This window comes from Calypte anna, chromosome 6 (assembly GCF_003957555.1).
Source record: "Calypte anna isolate BGI_N300 chromosome 6, bCalAnn1_v1.p, whole genome shotgun sequence".
Lineage (NCBI taxonomy): Eukaryota > Metazoa > Chordata > Aves > Apodiformes > Trochilidae > Calypte > Calypte anna.
The window spans coordinates 27,515,332-27,533,036 of NC_044252.1; the positions used below are offsets into that span (position 1 = coordinate 27,515,332).

Here is a 17,705-nt window from a genome sequence, read left to right on the forward strand (position 1 = left end):
TGTTGTTGTTGTTTTTTGTTTTGTTTTTGTTTTTGTTTTTTTTTCCTGAGAAAAAAAGAGCTTAACAAATCCTGTATTGATGAAAGCAAGGTTCATGTTCTTATTAAAGCTTCAAGTTTCCACATTTCAAATGAACTATCTCTTTTCTGCCTTTATTTTATTCCTCTTATCAATGCTCTTCTTGATGGCATAACCTCCAGTTCCTTAAGTCATCTAAAGAACTAAAGTACAAAGTATCATCAGAAGACCACATGAGGCTGGTAAAGCTCAGGAGCCTTCCCGCAGCACTACCATTGCAGAAGAATTACAAGGCACCACTAGGAAATCCCATACAGCTTTTTGCAAAAATCCTGATACTTAAATCCTGATAACTGTCACACCTCTGTCACTGAAGATTTCTTTTTTTTTTTTTTTTTTTTCCATAAACTGATGAGAGATACATCTTGATCCAAGCTATTTGGAACTGTGTCCAGCATTCCCAGTGGTTCTGGAATCTCTTCTTATTTCAAGGGACTGATTTTAATAAACAACCCTAAGGATGCAAAAGAGCTTAATGTACATGGAACAAATATAGGTGATGTTAAAATCTCCTTAATTATCTGTTAGCCAGCTGGGAAAAAGGTTTAGCAGTTAAAAGAGCAAAAGATGAGACTGTATTTCTTCCCTCTATCCCTAAATTTGTCTGGGATCCCTACTAGAAGCATCCTCTAGCCACCAGCCAGTCCCTTCCTCTCTTCTCTTGAAAAAATTTGACCTTCCATTTCAAACCCCCTGCCTGCATGCCTACCAAGTGCCACTGTCACTATAGCACACGTTATTCTCAGTGGAGCCCTTGAACAAAATCCCAAAGCATGTAAGGCAAGCATTCCCTCAGCTGAAACCACTGGTGATGGCTGAGTTTCAGATAAACTTAGAGTTTTAACTTCATCAACTTCCCAGTCAATCCCATGACTCTGCCTTTAGTCATACCAGTTCAGCTCGCTTTGGTTTTCTCTGTAACACTGGAGACACAAACAACTCTGCACAGAGGACACTTTGCTGTCTGCACCTGTCATGTTGATATTTCAGTCTTTTTAGGAATTTATCACACAACAGGCAGTACCTGACCTCATCAGCATGCAAAGAACAGGCATATATCAGGTAGCAACGTGGCAGCTTCCCAACTGAAATATCAATGGTTTGTGCACCAGGATGGAAACAAAGGCAGGAATCATTCAACCATTTAAAACACCTTTCACATTAAACTAAGCACTAGGTGGAGATCAAAGTCATTTATGAGTCTGTGGGAAATGAACCTTGAAGAAAATGCAGTTGGTGGAAAAATGTCAGAGTTCAGCCCGAGATAGTTTGGCCTTATCTAGATGAGAGGCCTCTCAAAAAAGATTATAAATAAGTAAAGCAAGGATTAATAATGGAAGAAAACCAGATCTATCTGATTCACAGAGTTATGAAACAAGCCAGGCAAATGAAGGGTAAATTCAAAATAAACCCAAGCAACTTTCCATATTCTCCTAAAGATGCTCTGCCCCACTCATCAAGTACCTGTAAAGCATCCTGCTGGCCCTCTGCTTTAAAACAGATGCAGTAGCTTGTTAAAATTTGACATGGCATCTGTCAGCAGTCATCAACATCAGCCAAGTAGTGCAATTAATTTCATTTCCTGTCAAATGTTTGGTCACTGAAAGAGACTAAACTGAGATCAGTGTCAACCAATTCCCAGTAATCGCATTAAAACCCCAAGAACAAATCAAGGATTTACTTTAGAATGGCCCAAAACAGCTTGATATTTTTTGCTGTCAACACTGAAAGCAAAAATTAATGATTCAGTATTTTATGTGAAAATATAGGGGGAAAAAATGGAAAAAAGACCCAAATAAAATTGGACATTGCTTCCAAGAACAAGAGAAGGGAAACCTGAAGTGAAATACCACAAGGAATCACTGCAACAAAAAGAACAGGCTTCAAGATACAGCTGCTGACCTGCAAATCCAAAAAATAGCAGCAGTTGCAACTTAGGCTTGCTTTCCTATGGAGTTACCTGAATGCACAGATTCACAGTTCCTGTCATCAGAGAAATTTTAACTTCTGTTACCTTCCCAGGAACAGCAGAATCTGTCTCCTGGATTTTCTGAACTGTCCAAACAAGATTTTCTGCTCTTAAACATGTTCTTGCTCTCCCTCATTAGGTCTCACTGTGCATACAGATAACACCATGCCTTCCTTTTTGCTTTTTCAAAGGATTTCTCTACTAATCCCTTCAGCAACAAGTAATTCTCTTTAGTTTTCACTCTCAAAATCTCAACTTAATCTCCTTCACTCCCTTTGCTGGGGCTTCCTACCATAGATTAAGGATGCAGAGCTGTAATCCTTCAAGATCTTGAGTCAGATTCCCAAAGTCTTGATTCTCCAAACCAGGATATTATAACATTTCTGTCTTTTATGTTCTGCAGTTAGATAATTTCAGATTCGTATTTTCCAAGTGTTTTGCATTTTACTGACTACAAATGCTCCTTTCTCTAAATGAAACTGAAGACACTCAGGTTTAGGGAAGAAAAAAAGAAGGGGAAAAAAAAATCACAAAAAAAAGGTAAAAAAACCCCAAACTCCATACTTGAATAAAATAAAATTAAAAACTTGACAAGGTTAAAGGCTGAAACCAAGCTGAAAAGAGGAGTTCATAAGATGGCAAGTAGAACTGTGGCACACTGAAAGAGAATTACAAGCCTGGAGAGCTCTTAATATAAAAAAGGTCCTTTGGTTCAATGACTCAGAGCTTCAAGGGACCTCTTATAATTTCCTGATGCTCAGGAAGGAGCTCATTCTATCCACTGGTTACATTACCATATCCAGAGATCAGTCTCTGTTTTAAGTATTTGTGGAAATGCAGAAATCTCTTCCAGTTCACTGGCTATCTTCTGCAAGAGAGTCCTTGAATTTAAACTTTCCATCCACAGACACCACACTATTAATAGCACTAATTACCCAGCAGACAGTTTGCAGCCTCCTCCTGCAAGGAATCTGATGACAGATCAAAGGTCAAAGAACTAATGATTTAAAACACATTCCAGCCTGTTGATACAGTGTCTGCTTACATGACCCTAACTTCTTCCCCATCCTTCAAGGGAGGAAGATCCAGTTCAAAGTCAAAGATGACAGAGTATCCCAAAATGTAAACTTAGGAACCCTCCCCCATCCCCACCCAGCTCACTGAGCCTTGCTAATGTCATCACATAAAAAAAAAAAAGACCCATGCCTGGAACCTAGACAGCACAGAGGAATCTGGAAGTATGGATTTAAATGGGCTTTCCTCAATAAGCTTGAAAGACATCTAACTCAGAAGAGGCAAGTTAGTACATCTATTCTGTAATTAAGAATCTGATTTATGCTAAATTATAACAATGCTTTAACAGAGGCCAAGAGTTTCTTCTCTGTGGGATACTCTATGTTTATGGAATGCTTCCTGTATGCCAAAACTTGGCCTTGCCCTATAATTAAACTAGAAAATTACCTGGTAACTGTCTTCTGATATTTGATATGACTAAAGCATGTAAAGCATTCGTACACAGTGAAACATTTCCACCTGGCATAGGCTAATCAAATTGCAGACATTTATGCCACATAGTGAGTACTGGAAACTCTAGGACACCATCCATATCCTCATCCTTATTTATGAGATTATTTTCCTTAGTTAATGCTACCATTTGGAAGCTATGTTTTCCAATTTATATTTGACATCAGTAATAGGCACACTGTCTGCTCTTTGAAATACTCCTACCACAAATACCTTGTTAAAAGAATACAACCCACCTCAACACGTACCAAAATCAAGCTATTTAAACTTTTCCATAGTTACTATGAAAGCTTAGAGCTTGTTCTGTTAAGCAATACACTGTACTGAAACCTGCATTTCCTTCTAACCCACAAGATGAATCAGAGGCTTAGTCTTAATACAGCAATTTTGCTAGCTTTCCTCTCCTGGTGTGTGCAATAGGATAACATGAACTGTAATCAACTGACAATGACAGAAAATTATCATTTGTATCAGATCACAATTTAAATTGATATTAAAATCTCTGATCATGCACATGGTAATTTAGGGCCTGATCCCCCACACATTTACATATGTAACAGACATTACAGTGAACAGTCTTAGATTTTCCAGAAAAATTATTCATATACAAGTTACATACAATAACAAAAACCTCTTCCTTCCTTATGTCACCAATTCATTCCTATGAATGTTAAAGCTTTTTAAAAACAAAACAAGTATAACAATGAGGTCTCCAGTACAATGTGTTCTCCCTCCAAATTTGTAATCTAACCCTCCCTCCAAATCCCTGATCTCACCCTCCCTCCTCTCAGCCTGCTCCTTCTACTCCCTGGTAACAATAAGGTAAGATTAGTGTTCTCTGGTGAAACAGAAATGAAAACTTATTAATCACCACTGGAGGCAACACAGAATCCAATTAAACTTGCACTTCTAACACAAAACAGTGTAATTCCCTAGCAAGGTAAGTGACTTTGCTATAAAACAGCCAAAGACAACATCTCCAAATAGCACTCCTGAGGCTGCACTCCTAAATGTCTCTTATCCCTTCAATCCATCATCCCCCTGTTAACTCCAGCTCCCAGTCAGCTGCTGACTGCCTGAGATTCTTTGCCTATCCTGAGCCTGGCAGAGCCCACCCCCTGGGGCTCAGGCCACACCATTTTCAGCTCTTTGGGTTGGTTTTTTTTTTCATCAGCTTTTATCTGGAGCTCCAAATAGAACTAGCCAGTCTTGCCAGGCAGATAGAGCAAACCAGCTGTGTACACTTGGTTTTCAAGAGGCAGAGGGAGTAACAAGAAGCTGCACTTCATCACAGAGGCATGGGAACATCCATTGGTGGAGGTTTGGTTTGCCATCTTTGTCAGGAAGCAGCTACTCTGTTCTGAGAAGGATTCCAGAGATGGATGCAGCACAGGGTAAGACAACTATCTGACCACATAACTTGACACAGGAGCATGTCCTGAGCTGGGTGATACAGCATGGAGGCTCAGGTCTCAGTGTAAGAACAAGCTGACTGCCTTACAACTAGCATGACAGCTTTATGAGGAAAAGAATTCTTTTCTATTTCCCTAGGCTATCAGAGTAAGCCTATGGGTAAAAGTTTAAATGTTTTTAGCAGGCTTGACAAATTCAAACAAGTATGAGCTTGTTCAAGCCTTCCACACTATAGATGTACAAGTTGAAGTCTCAAGAAGAAACCAGTTAAACACAAAGGAAAAAGCTGCATCTAGAGGTGGTTGATAGGCTGATATGTTCTGGTCCAGCACCAGTTTTCCTTTGGCTAACAGCAAAATGCATAAACTGAGGAGGTCTAACTCCACCTCCTGTAGTGTCCCAGTCATGTCAAATTAAAAACTCAGATTAAGAGGAAAGAAATGCTCACTTGAACAGCTGTGTCCTGTTTGTGTGAACCATATGGTCAGACAACAAGTATAAATAAATAACTGCATGGTTTAAACAAAAATTTCACTTAAATTTGAGAGACTAACAATAAACAAGCACTACAGCTCAGGTGTAAGATTCAAAGCACGACTTGGAGCAGCCTCCCACACACCCTTCTTTTCTTTCTCCCAGTGAAAGAGAAATGAACACAAAAAAGACACCACTCACTTGCTAGCAGACCCAAGTAACAAGGCACAGCCTGACTGAACAGCAACAGAAAAGTCTCTAAGATTAAGCACTGACCCTCTCTGTTCAGAGTTGTGCAGGGATGTGCAGATCCTACAAACAAAAGTGTGGCAAGAGCCACACTGTCACTCTCCTCCCCAAAACAATGAGAAGGTACATGCAACCAGTCACCTTTCACAAGCTCCAAGTTTCTTTAACAAGCTAATGATAAAAAAACATGCTCTCATTTCCATCACAGAGATATATTTTGATAACTCCCTTCTCTGGTTAATCTTCCTTCAAGTAGTCATAAGGTCAAAAGTACTACAGAAACCATCATCAGCTTGGAAATGTTTCCACAAACAGAAGCCACAATTGACTTTAGACACTGCACTAGGAGAGCAGAAAAAAAAAAAAAAAAAAAAAGTACCCTGCTAAACCCAGCCTTGCAACAGAATAGTAAAACCACAAAAGCAGTGTATGAGTAAGTAACTAAACAAGTCGAAGAAAAATTAGATCACCAAAACTTGGCAAGATTCATCTGATGCATTCAGCAGAACCATTCCAGAGCCCTGCCCCTCTTTGCTTTCTGGGACAGCCCCAAGAATGCTGTGTGCTGCCTGGCCTGAATTACTCCTTTCCTTCATGATGCAGAGGGTCTCAGCTGCTCTGCTGCTGGAAATACCCTAATCCAATGTCTTCCATGAATTGAGAACATAAATAATTATAGGCAGAAACAGTAAAAGAAAAAAACTTGTTGCTGTTTTCGAACTGCTTAGCAATTATGTAAGATCAAGTACTGCTTGAAATGTAGCAACTGTAATACATATGCATTACCCCAAGTGTTTTCAGGAATTTTCTAATTTCTGCTATATTCCATCTATTTAGGAAGCAGAAGAGCAGTTCTAGCAATCACTTGGAACATGGGACAGGGCTTGAGGCACCTCTCCAAGTTGAAATCTGCAGTATATATGCTAGATATGAACTTCCAGAGAAGATAACTAAAATTTAAAACTTAGGTTTAAGCTTCATAGTATAGATTCCTCTACTCTGTTTCAGTTACTGAGTTACTGTCATTTACTCTAGAATCTTTGTCAATGTTCACCATTAGCTCTGCCATGTTCACCTCATTTAATATTGTTCTGTTTCCCAAATATATATAAAAAAATAAACAGAAAAGAAAATTCAAAAGCAGACAGAGCATCTAATTGTGGTTTAATTCACCATTTGGTAAATATGTGAAATTGACTCTCTAGATACAACTAAGAAGACTATAAAATTGAAAATAAAGATTTTTTTTTCACCTCTTTCATGTACAGCTTCATTTCATTGCATAGCCTGCACTCAGTAAACAGTAGAAAGGGAAAAGAACAAACACATTAAGTATGCAGAGTAGAATAGGTTTATTTTGAGTCTTCTAGCAGTAGCAAATTTATCACCTGTGCCAATAGAACCAAATGTCTCATATAATTCCATTTTACTGTAGATGTTTCCATATTGTATTTTTTCTGTGTGGTGCTGATCACCTTGCTGCTCGTACAAGTGCAATTCCACCATTCCACCCCCTGTTCTTTACTCTCCCCATCCACAAATCCTTCAGCTATTAAGCAACAAGAATATCCTGTAACAGACCAACTACAGGAGGTGTGACCTCTCCTCACTGGTTCTAGGGGCATTTGCATGAATTGACTGAAGCCTAACAGATTAACATCAAGGTCTTACCTTTGCAGGTGAAACATTTGATGTGAAAGTGTCTGGCCTGAACACGAAGTACTTCACCTTTACATGGCTCCCCACATTTATGGCAGTGGATAACTGGCTTTTCAGAGGGGTGGTGAGGCTCCTGAGGATGGGCCACTGTAAAATAAAAAAAGGTATTATTTATATCCAAATGAAGGTAATACTTTCACCTTTACCTAAATCCACGTTCTCAGACATTTAATCACAATAAAAACATCTCTTCCCATATTATCCTTGTCTAAAAAGTCACCATAATTTCCTAAAAACAGAACCTTTCCATAAACCAGAAGTTTAAGCCATTCACATCACTTATTACTGCTCTCTACTGAGGCTGCCATAGAAAGACAAGAACAAATTCCCTCCATAGCTTCAGTGTCAAAGTCTTTGAGACTAAGCTCTTCTTTCCAAGAACATGCATGTATGTAACTCAAAGAGCACACAAGGCAACAAGAACTGAGCTACTTAATCCAAGCAAAAAAGGAAGTAATTCCAAAACTTGTTTTGGGAAATCAGATGAACGAGGCAGCCTGACTTTGTATGCAAATGACTGAATTAAATATGAACTATCAATGTCTCTATTTGGATACTGCACATGCCTAACACTGGGAAAGGACATCTGTAGAGAATAGAAGCCAACACTACTTGTTTCTACTTCCATTAATTCTAGCAGAAGTGACTCTGAAAACAAATTAGAGATACTACAAGTAGATAGGAATGACCACATCACCTGCAATATAGGCAGGGAGACAAAATCCCAGGTACTGGTAACTGATTAGCTATTCCACTGCCCTCAGCAGAGCTTGAATAGGAACAGGAAAGGTTTGTGTCAGCTTTACTGGGCATTTCATTGTTATAATAGAAGTTTTATTGCTCCACATTTGCCTTCTGTAAAAAATTATTGCCTTTCTCTTTAGAGGACTCTTGTTGCAGCTTGGGACACTAACTTGGTGTAACTAACCTAACTAATCTAACTTACCTTACTAACCCAGCTGTAAGTTTCAGCAAGACTGTCTCAACTGTACTCTGAAGTGTTATCCAGACTGTTCCCCAACAAAACTCTGTTCCTTGTATCTATCTCCCTGCCACATCCTATTCCAGCAGCAGAAAGTTGTCCTTGTAATATTGTTCTCAAACTAGTGATGGTCATCAGATCAGTTCTGAGAAAAGATACCCCTCTGCCCACACCTCTGCTGTTACACCATTCCTGTCCTGCAACACACTGACTGCAGATATCCCTACATCACTGTCCCTGGGAATCATCTTTATTTTATCTCAGTGTTTTCTGGAGCTCTTTCCCTTAGTTAGTCAATTCCTAACATTCTGCCCAGCCAGCTTTATGCTTTTTTTCACATTACTGCTTATGCAGCAACATAACATACCTTACAGTACCAGTTTCCTTCCCTTCCTCAATTAATTGCTAGGGGAAAAGCCCCTTAATTGCTTAAGAAAAAACATCTCTTTTCATGAAATCCTTCTATACTATTCTCCTTTTAAGTGCCTTAGTGAGGAAATGCCACCATCGATCTGCTTTATGTAAATACAAGATTAATAATAGAAAAATCTAATTTGTGATTACAGAAGTAGAATCATCAAGAATACACAGTAAGAAATATTTCATTCAGTAATTTCTGCTGTAAGTCTATCCAAACTAATATGCAGCTACTACTTTGTTCTTTACCACCCTCCCCCCCCATACACATTTACCCCAAATATCAAAGAAAACAGCTGAATTCTTCTACTTCTACTCAAGCTCAAAGTTTTGAATACCACCTGCTTTGGAAGTTCTAAGTTTTAATACCTCTTCTGGGAGCTTCATTTCAACTATTTCCCTTGAGAGATGTTCAGCCCATTCTGGTCAACAAAATGCAGTTTACAATGCCAACCAGTATTTCAATTAGCAGCTCCACTTAAATAAGAGCCCAGCAAATGCCTTGCCTTGAGTGAACTTCATCTATTACACTGCAATGTAACATTATTTTTGGAGTGGAAGTTATTATTCTTCCAAAGCAAACTATTAACTTGTAACCAAGGAAACCCATAGTTTATGCAATGACAAAGGAGGAAAGAAAAAAATAGGAGACGAACACAGAGCAAAGTGCTAGCAAATCAAATTAGTATGAGGAAAATTCCCTGTAAGACCCAAACACCAGAGAGGGGCCCGATGCCAACTGAAATAAAGATAATTTCTTAAGTTGTTCACCTAAGGAACTAGGTCAAGGGATTTGTGCAAAAACTCCCAAGGACTATAATGCTGCCACATGAAATCTGTACCTGCAACATTCAGGTCTCTCAAAATTATATGTGGAAGACACCCTAACAAGTTCTCCATACCAGAATCCAAATCTTCTGGTATTGATCTGAAAAGCAATTTTTTGCTCCTTACCACAGCAGTAATAAATGTTGCAACTTCTTTCCAGTTCTGCCTTTACAGCCATTTAAATGAAAGCAAATACAGCTAGTTGTTATTTTCAGACTGATCTCTTAAGTGAAGCTAATTATGGGGCTTTTCTTACTGGCCTCAATTTAGCATTGTAGGTCAAGACTAAGCAATTGACTTCTGCTCTCCTGCAAGGAATTGCTTGAAATCTTTTTCCTTTGTATACATGCAAAACAGGGAACTGAAGTAAGAAAGACACCTTTACAAGCAGCTTGTTTAAATGCTAAATGTTTAAATGTTAATAGCCAGCCATCTTACTGGAAGCTGCTTTGGGTCTAAAAATGCTATGGTAGGTTCACCTCCTTATAGGCATTTCAGGTCTCCACACAGTAAATCTTTCCAGGCTCTGCCAGCACCAAACCCTCCTCACATCAACTGCAAGCTCGAGGATACATCCTTGGGCATCCTGCACCAGCAGCAATGGTGCAATAAGGCAGAGTGACTAACACAGAAACAGATTCCAGACAGTATAATCAGTGACAGGACATTAATTTAAGATCTGTATAACCCAGGTTCCAACTCCTGCTCCACAACAAATACCTGGGCTCTGTGGGTGGTATGTCCTTACTGTAAAGGACTCAAGTTGGCCAGTGAAGCTCAGCTTGGTCTCTGAGCCTGTAACCTATAAACTAAAAATCAGGTTATCTGACTGCTTCTCTGCCTTGAGGGCCCCTGACTGTAAACCAGGTGTAACAGTACCTCACCCTGCTGTGAGAATAAATACAGAGAAACCAGGATGAAATGAGTTTTAATACAGTGCAGGAGGTTTTCATGGTCACATATGCCCCATCCATGTATTTCAGGAAACATCATTCATTCCAAAGTGCATAAGCAGACAAACACTTCATCAAGGAGCTTCACTGCCATCAATGAAGTTCCTCATCCAAACAGAGTAACACTATGACTATCTCAGAAGACTAAAGTAGAACAACATATTCTGAGGAAGAGATGCTACCAGAACAACACATTCTTGGTCCAGCACTGGGGCTCACAACTGCCTTCATATCAAAAGTGCATGCTTACTGCATGGGTGGTGTAATACCAGCACAAGTCAGGTATTTAGCAGTTGCAGTGTACTGATGGAAGCTCCTGACATGATTTGTATGTAGAAAAGTAAGTCAATAGGTGATTTTTTCGTCAGCTTAGCCCAACAAGTATAGCAAGATTCATGGATCTTTTTGCATAAGATTAAACACAAAAAGCTGCCTACCAACACAATGGGTCTAGCTTCAAACAAATGCCATTCCAGCAGAAGTACCTAGACTAATAAGTGCACTGAACATAGTTAAACTGCAGTGTCTACACTTGAGCAAAGAGATGCCGAAGGATGCATTCAGATCAAACAGCTGCAACAATTTAAATATTTACTCTTACTTTAATTCCTTCACCACTTTGAGATCAACTCTGAAAGTTACAGCACCTGTAAAAGTCTAAGGTGCCACAGTCTTAACAGTTTTACACAGATTAATTACAAGGTATCATCAATACAACTTTTCCATGTTTCAGGTTGCTTTACAACTTCCAGCACTGCTGGGTACTGACTGAAGACATTTCTTTGTCTTTATTAATGAACATACAGGAGATACAAAAAAGTGAGCCAGGTAAAGCAAACCTTGCCTTAACAACCTAGGCTGAGACTTTCACTCTTGCTGACAAAACCAGCATAAGTGAATAATTAATGAATAATCAATGTTTTCTTAAGATCACTTGATTCCAATACAAAAAAATCAATATCCAATTAAATATCCAGCTTACCCAGACAAGTTCACTGACTGGGACAACTACCAAGTCTGGATCACACTGTTTAGTTAAGGGGGAGCAAATCAATAGCACCCTCTTCTATAATGGTCTTTGTCATAGGAGTATTCCATTGGGCTAACATCACTCCTTAGATGTTTATCACTGATTTCTGTCATTCCTTACATTCCCTTGTGAATCATGCAATGTTGATTTCATTACATTTTGGAACTGAGCCATATTGATGTTAATTCAAAGCAATTCTACCAGCTTGAGAGTACTCATTACTGCATTTTATCAAAACATATGAAAATAATCCCAGATCTGCAAAGAAACAAGAGATAGAAAAGACTAAGAATACCTCAGTGTTCATATGAAAAACCTAAGTCACTTTCTGAGCAACACGAAGGAATTAATTTGCTGTACAAAGTTTAAAACTGTCCTGTCAGTGTTTCTTTGCACAGGGTAGATCATTGTACAAAGGTTTTACAACAATTACATGTTTTGGTGCATCAGTCAGAAAAGGGACTTCAGTACTGGTACCAAACCCTTCTGAAATGGAAATTACAGCAACTACCTGAAGAGCAATGGTTGTGGAATGAAAAGAAAACAAAATAAATACTGCAGCCTCCTTTACAGATAATTCTCTCCCTTAACACAGAACTGTTAGGAAACCAAAGAATAAAGCTAAGTGACTGTTAGCTGCAGATTCCTGCTGGCAAGACTCCATGTCTCTGCTGCAAGCCACAGAATACTTCATTTTATTGGAAAACAGACAGAAGCTTCTGGGAAATGCCTTGCTATGTGTGTGCTGCAAAGCAGGGGTCACAGCAAAATAGGTTGGATTCAGTTCTACTTAAACTGAAGTAAAAAGCAGCTTCCTCTAAACTTAAACAGGAGGATATGGACTTTTGCTCTTTTCAAAGTGAATTTTTACAATTTTCACATTTGCATGCCTACCTGCACAAATAAACCTGAAGTAACATGCAGTCAACTGCAATAATGCTGTAGCAGGTGTGACTTCAAACTTCATGCTAGAATATATATTTTCTACCATTTCTAACTCTACAACCCCTGAGATATTTTACAAAGCACTGAGAACATGCTGTGCCCATGGCAGCACAGGCAAGGGGACTCAGGATTTCACAGCTGTGTCCTTTATATCTTAAAGAGTGGCCTGATACAGACATGCTCTGAAACACTAACTTTTAATTGGCTGCCATGGGTTTTTTTTTAGCTGAAAACAGAACTATTAAGAAGGCAAAATAAAGCAAAAAAATAATGCCATGAAACTACTGATGTGGGGTTTTTGCTAGCCTGCTTTCTATTTCCTCACTCCTTTCTGCTTCCAGGAATGAAGGCAAGATAGCCATGCAGAGATTACCAAGGTACTAAATGCAACCAAATCTTCATAAAGGCATCAGTGCTCTCTGCCTTCTCTCTCTGTGGTACCTGATAGGGCTCTGGAGACCATTTCTTAAATTAATTTACAGGTTTCGAAGTTCAAAACTTGAAGGTTTTAAAATCAAAATTCCTTCAGTCTCTGATGCTGTTGAGTTCTGTAACTCCAGCTGAGAAGCTGCTGGCTGTGGCAGGACAGAGATAGGCACTGAGCACGGGACAACAAGCTGTGAAAAAACCTGTTCTGGGATGAAAGGTGCTGGACAAACACCAGAGAACCAAGTTCAAGAACCAGATGGGGCTTATCACTTCTCTGTGCTCTCTTGGTAAAGAGAAGAGATTTCCTCCTATCCTTTGTGTCTCTTGCAGGGGTGAATGTCTGTGACCTCTGGTTTGTAAAGCCTGTCTGTCTGTCTATAGCCTGTACCCTCTCTGGGGAAGTCCTCTTTCATAAAAACCCAGTGCAGAGGAGTCTTGAGGAGTTACTGAAATACCTACTAAAATAAGGGATGAAAAAAATGCAGTGTCATTTTGCTTATCTGCAGGCTCAGTTCTTGAATCTTAAATCTGTAAGAACCCTATCAGCTAAGGTGACCAAACAGTGACTGAGACTGAAATCAAACCTCCCAGCTGTCAGAGACAGATAAAGAAGTTACTGCAGTCACAAGCCCTGGGAATCAGGCAGGGACCTTTGGGAATTCCAGGGTACCCCAGAAGAAGGCACTCCCATAAAGAGATCCTAGTGAGCTGCAAGCCTTCATGTCTATGAAAAGCCTGAGGCAAAATCCTAGTCTGCAGCTTTCTCATGCTATTGCCATTCAAGTGATATCTGAAGAATGATTTTTAAACTCTCTTTCCTGTGAATTTCTATGTTTTACTCCTACAGTGTGTCAGTTTGTCTTAAAACTACTTTTTGCTGTCTACATATAACTGGAGTAGCTATTTTGGGGAAAAAAAAAAAAAAAAAAAAGAAAGAAATAAATACTGAACTTGTGGTTATTTACCATATCTAAATGGTGTCTGATATTTTCCATAAAAGTATTGTTATTTTCTAACATTTAGCCTGCTGCTGAAAACAGGAGATTCAAACAGGACCACAGAAGCACTCAGAATATCATGGCCATGCATGGTACACACATCCACAAGAGCTGGGCCAATGCGAGAGGGCAAGGCACTAGCACCTCTTCCCCATATTAACTTACACCTTTTTTTTTTTTTTTTTTTTTTTTTTGGGTGATGGTGGGATGAAAGATGGAGCTTAGCAAGTAGGGGAGAGCAGGAAAGATAGCTGAATGATGTGAGAAAGTCACATAAAGATGCATGTGAAATCAGCACTGCTTTCTTACACAGTCCTTATCCCCAGGTCTGTGTCTGGTTTTATTCTCTACTTGTTTAACAAAGAGGAGACCTAAGAAAAAGAGAGTTTTCTCAAGTCTCCTGATCACTTATCACCACAGCACACACTTCTCAGCCTCAGTTCTTGAGCTACAATAAAAAGAGCCCAACAGTGGTATCTGTTCACAAAACAGAACCTCATGGCCAGAGCTGGGGGCTGCCCACAGGACAGTAAAGAACACATTTGTGTCAGCTGTCTCCACACCAGGCTGCACACCCCTGGCAGGTACTGTAGCAACTAAAATATCTTCACAAAACATGACCCAGAGGACAAGGCACATATCCAGGCTAGAAATGGGATCCGTTGCTACCTTGACTGATATACTTTAAAAGGAAAAATAAGCTTTAAAGACATAAGCAAGTTTAACCAGTTAAACCTGGATGATAAGTTAGGGTAGGTCACAAGACAAACATTTGACAAAATGTCGTAAGCAAAGATTTCAAACTTAATTTGCATGAAAATAAGATGCCAAGATTTCAATGCCAGAAATCAATTTTTAAAAACAAGAGATTAAACGTATACAATTTTAAAATAAGAAAGCCAGTATTTAAATACTTTTCTAAATAGTTGTAAGCATGCAAAACTCATGAACAGAGTTGATGCAGCTAACAAGGAATAAAAACAATGATACAAGTGTCAGGTAATAACCCAAAATAAACAAGGAAAAAAAAAGTTTCAAATAGTGTCATAGTTGTAGGAGACATCTGCAAATAAGCTTATTTTCTCTGTATTTTGCCTGCTGTTTGCTGTTTTCCTCCCATCCCCCTTGTGCTATGTAGAGCTTTGATAGTGGAATTAATTATCCACAGAGCAGCCTGCAAGCTCAGGGCCTAAGGCCTCAGCTTCATTAAGATTTACGCATATGAATGCTTCAGTATTAAGAATAACATTTAAACGCCAGCACCTGCTTGATCCCATCTGAAAAGTGATCCCATTCTACAATATATATTTAAATAGATGTGTGATAGACTAAATCTGTGATTGTTCTGTGATTAAAATAAATGTGCTTGATGGATCCAGCTTGCCATGCTTTTGGATAGTGAATGAGAAATTAAGAAAAATCGGTTGCATTTACTTAAGGGTTATAACCTTATCTGAACACAGAGGATTACACCACAGATTCTGTTGCTTTATAATTTTAGTGTACTATTTTCATAGTTTCTTGGTGACAAAACAGAAATCTTCCTGGTTTTCAGTAAGTACTGCCTGACTACCTTGGGATGTTCTGCTCTTGCTTCAAACCCACCAAGAACCTGAGCACTTGCTCAGCTTGTCAGATGCAAACACATCACATTACAAACTCAGCTCTACAGTCCCATTAAGCTGCAGCAGTGTTACTGATGCTGTTCTCAGCACAAAAACATCAGAGAATGTATTTAGAAGAATTTCCCATTCTCTAGAACAGCAGCAGCACTATCTTTCCTGTGCTGAGCAACAACTTCCACCACATCTGCCCATACCTTTGCCCACTCACTGGGTGAACAAGAGCACATCCCATAGTGGAAACAAAAGAACTTGACAAAATTATTCCATTTATATTTTTTTACACGACAGATCTCAGATGATGATGACTAAGAAAAATTATAAACCTTTCAAAGAGTTGGCATAAACAGAATGATAGCTGAGTATGATCAGGAGTTGTTTTAAGTTCAAACAGGGAAAGCAACAGGTAGTTTTATTTTCAGTAATGAAAAGGCACTAATCCTACAATGAAGTATGCAGCAAGCTAAGACGTGCTGAGAAACAGATGATGTTGAAATAAATGTTAAATAAGCTAAGCCAGTCTTTGAATCTAAAATTGCATTACTCAACAGCATTGTTAACAGATGGATTACTGGTTAGTGGTTAGCAAACCAAAGAGAAGAATTAAGAAGTCAATTTAGTCTGCCATATTTCTACATTAGTACAGAGTAATATTTCATGAAAAAGATCATGATAGGAATTGGTGATAAAAAGACAGTGAGCCCAGACTGTCTTATCTAATGTTCTGAGAAAGCCCTTATTGATCTTCATCACTCATTTGAAAGTTCTCTGCATCTAACTTACACAGCTGACTTAGTAGGGGACAATATTTTAAGACACTCAATTCTCCCTTCAAAACTCCTTACTGAAGAGTTGAAGGATCACACTAAGGACATATTTTGAATGTTTAAAATCTCATGCAGCATCTGTTTATCAGCCTTGTAAGCAGTAAAATAATCTTCACTCATGCCTTCAACACATCCACTGTACACAAGAACACCCATTCACTATTTCAGAACATTTTGGGGTGGGTTTTTTCCAAGCAAAGGAAATTAGGTAATTAGAAATTCAAGAGCTCCTAAGAGTACCCTGAGCAACAATCTCATACACATCACTTGATATCCATATCAAAATATTACTCAAAAAAATATTAACAAAAAGAAGCACCAAATTATTCACTGCAAATCCTCGAGGGTCCTCAAGGCTGCACGAAACAAAGATGCTGAAGTCAGCAGAAAAAGCAATTGCTTTTTCCAGACAGCACAGAAACTCTTACTGATGAATGGCAGTTACTCATCATAGCATGCAAATGTCACACAGGCCTCTTTGCTACCTTAGCAGCAACCCACCTGGGGATTTTGGTCAGAAGCAACAAATTCTAGTGGCAGTTTTCCCATGCTTCCTTTTTGAGGTTGCCAAAAGTATTCCATACAGTAAAAGGAACTACATTCCCTTCTGAGGCAAGTCAATACAAAAATGCTAATTTTAAAAACCAATCTTCTTGTTGACCCTGAGATTATCCAAGGAGCACCACCAGCCTTTATAAGACAGACACCTTTTGGTATTTCCCTAATGACATATGGCTGATACAGTTTGATGCGTGCATGAAACACATGGGAAAGCCTTCACAGAAACAGGCCCCTGATAATCATCTTTTAAAACAGAAACTGTAGTAAATCTCCCTCCCAGGTACCACCAGCAATCTCACCACAGGTTTTATACAAGATCCTTGCAGAGACCTGTCCTTAGCCATTGGTTTTAAAACATTGAAGCTTTGTTCTCCCTACTTAGAATTTTCCATCCACTCAAAGTTCACGTAAATGCCCATCATTCAGTACTGCCCTCATCTTAGGCTTTCCTAAGGACTAAAATACACAGACTCAAACTGAAACTAGACAGGCACATTTATGAACATAACTCTTCACATGGCTCCTGACTCCCAGGAGGATAGTTTCTTGCATATAGAGATGATAAACCAGACAGTTCAGAGGCTCTGCCCTGATGTCACTGCCCATCTTGGCACCAAGACTTACAGACATTTGCAGTGTAGAAGCCAATTCCTTGACCTATATTATTTCAACACTAAAAACCAGCAT

General features: G+C 39.0%; 1 protein-coding gene across 15 annotated transcripts in view; it reads right to left on the bottom strand.

Moving 5' to 3' along the window:
- The window catches only part of ABLIM1 (actin binding LIM protein 1), a 147,104-nt gene that overhangs the window by 95,123 nt on the left and 34,276 nt on the right, over positions 1–17,705 (bottom strand). For all 15 annotated transcript variants that reach the window (XM_030453083.1, XM_030453082.1, XM_030453081.1 and 12 more), the window contains exon 2: positions 7,379–7,513. In XM_030453083.1, coding sequence (XP_030308943.1) covers positions 7,379–7,513 — 135 coding nt within the window. The remainder of the gene's footprint in view (positions 1–7,378; positions 7,514–17,705) is intronic.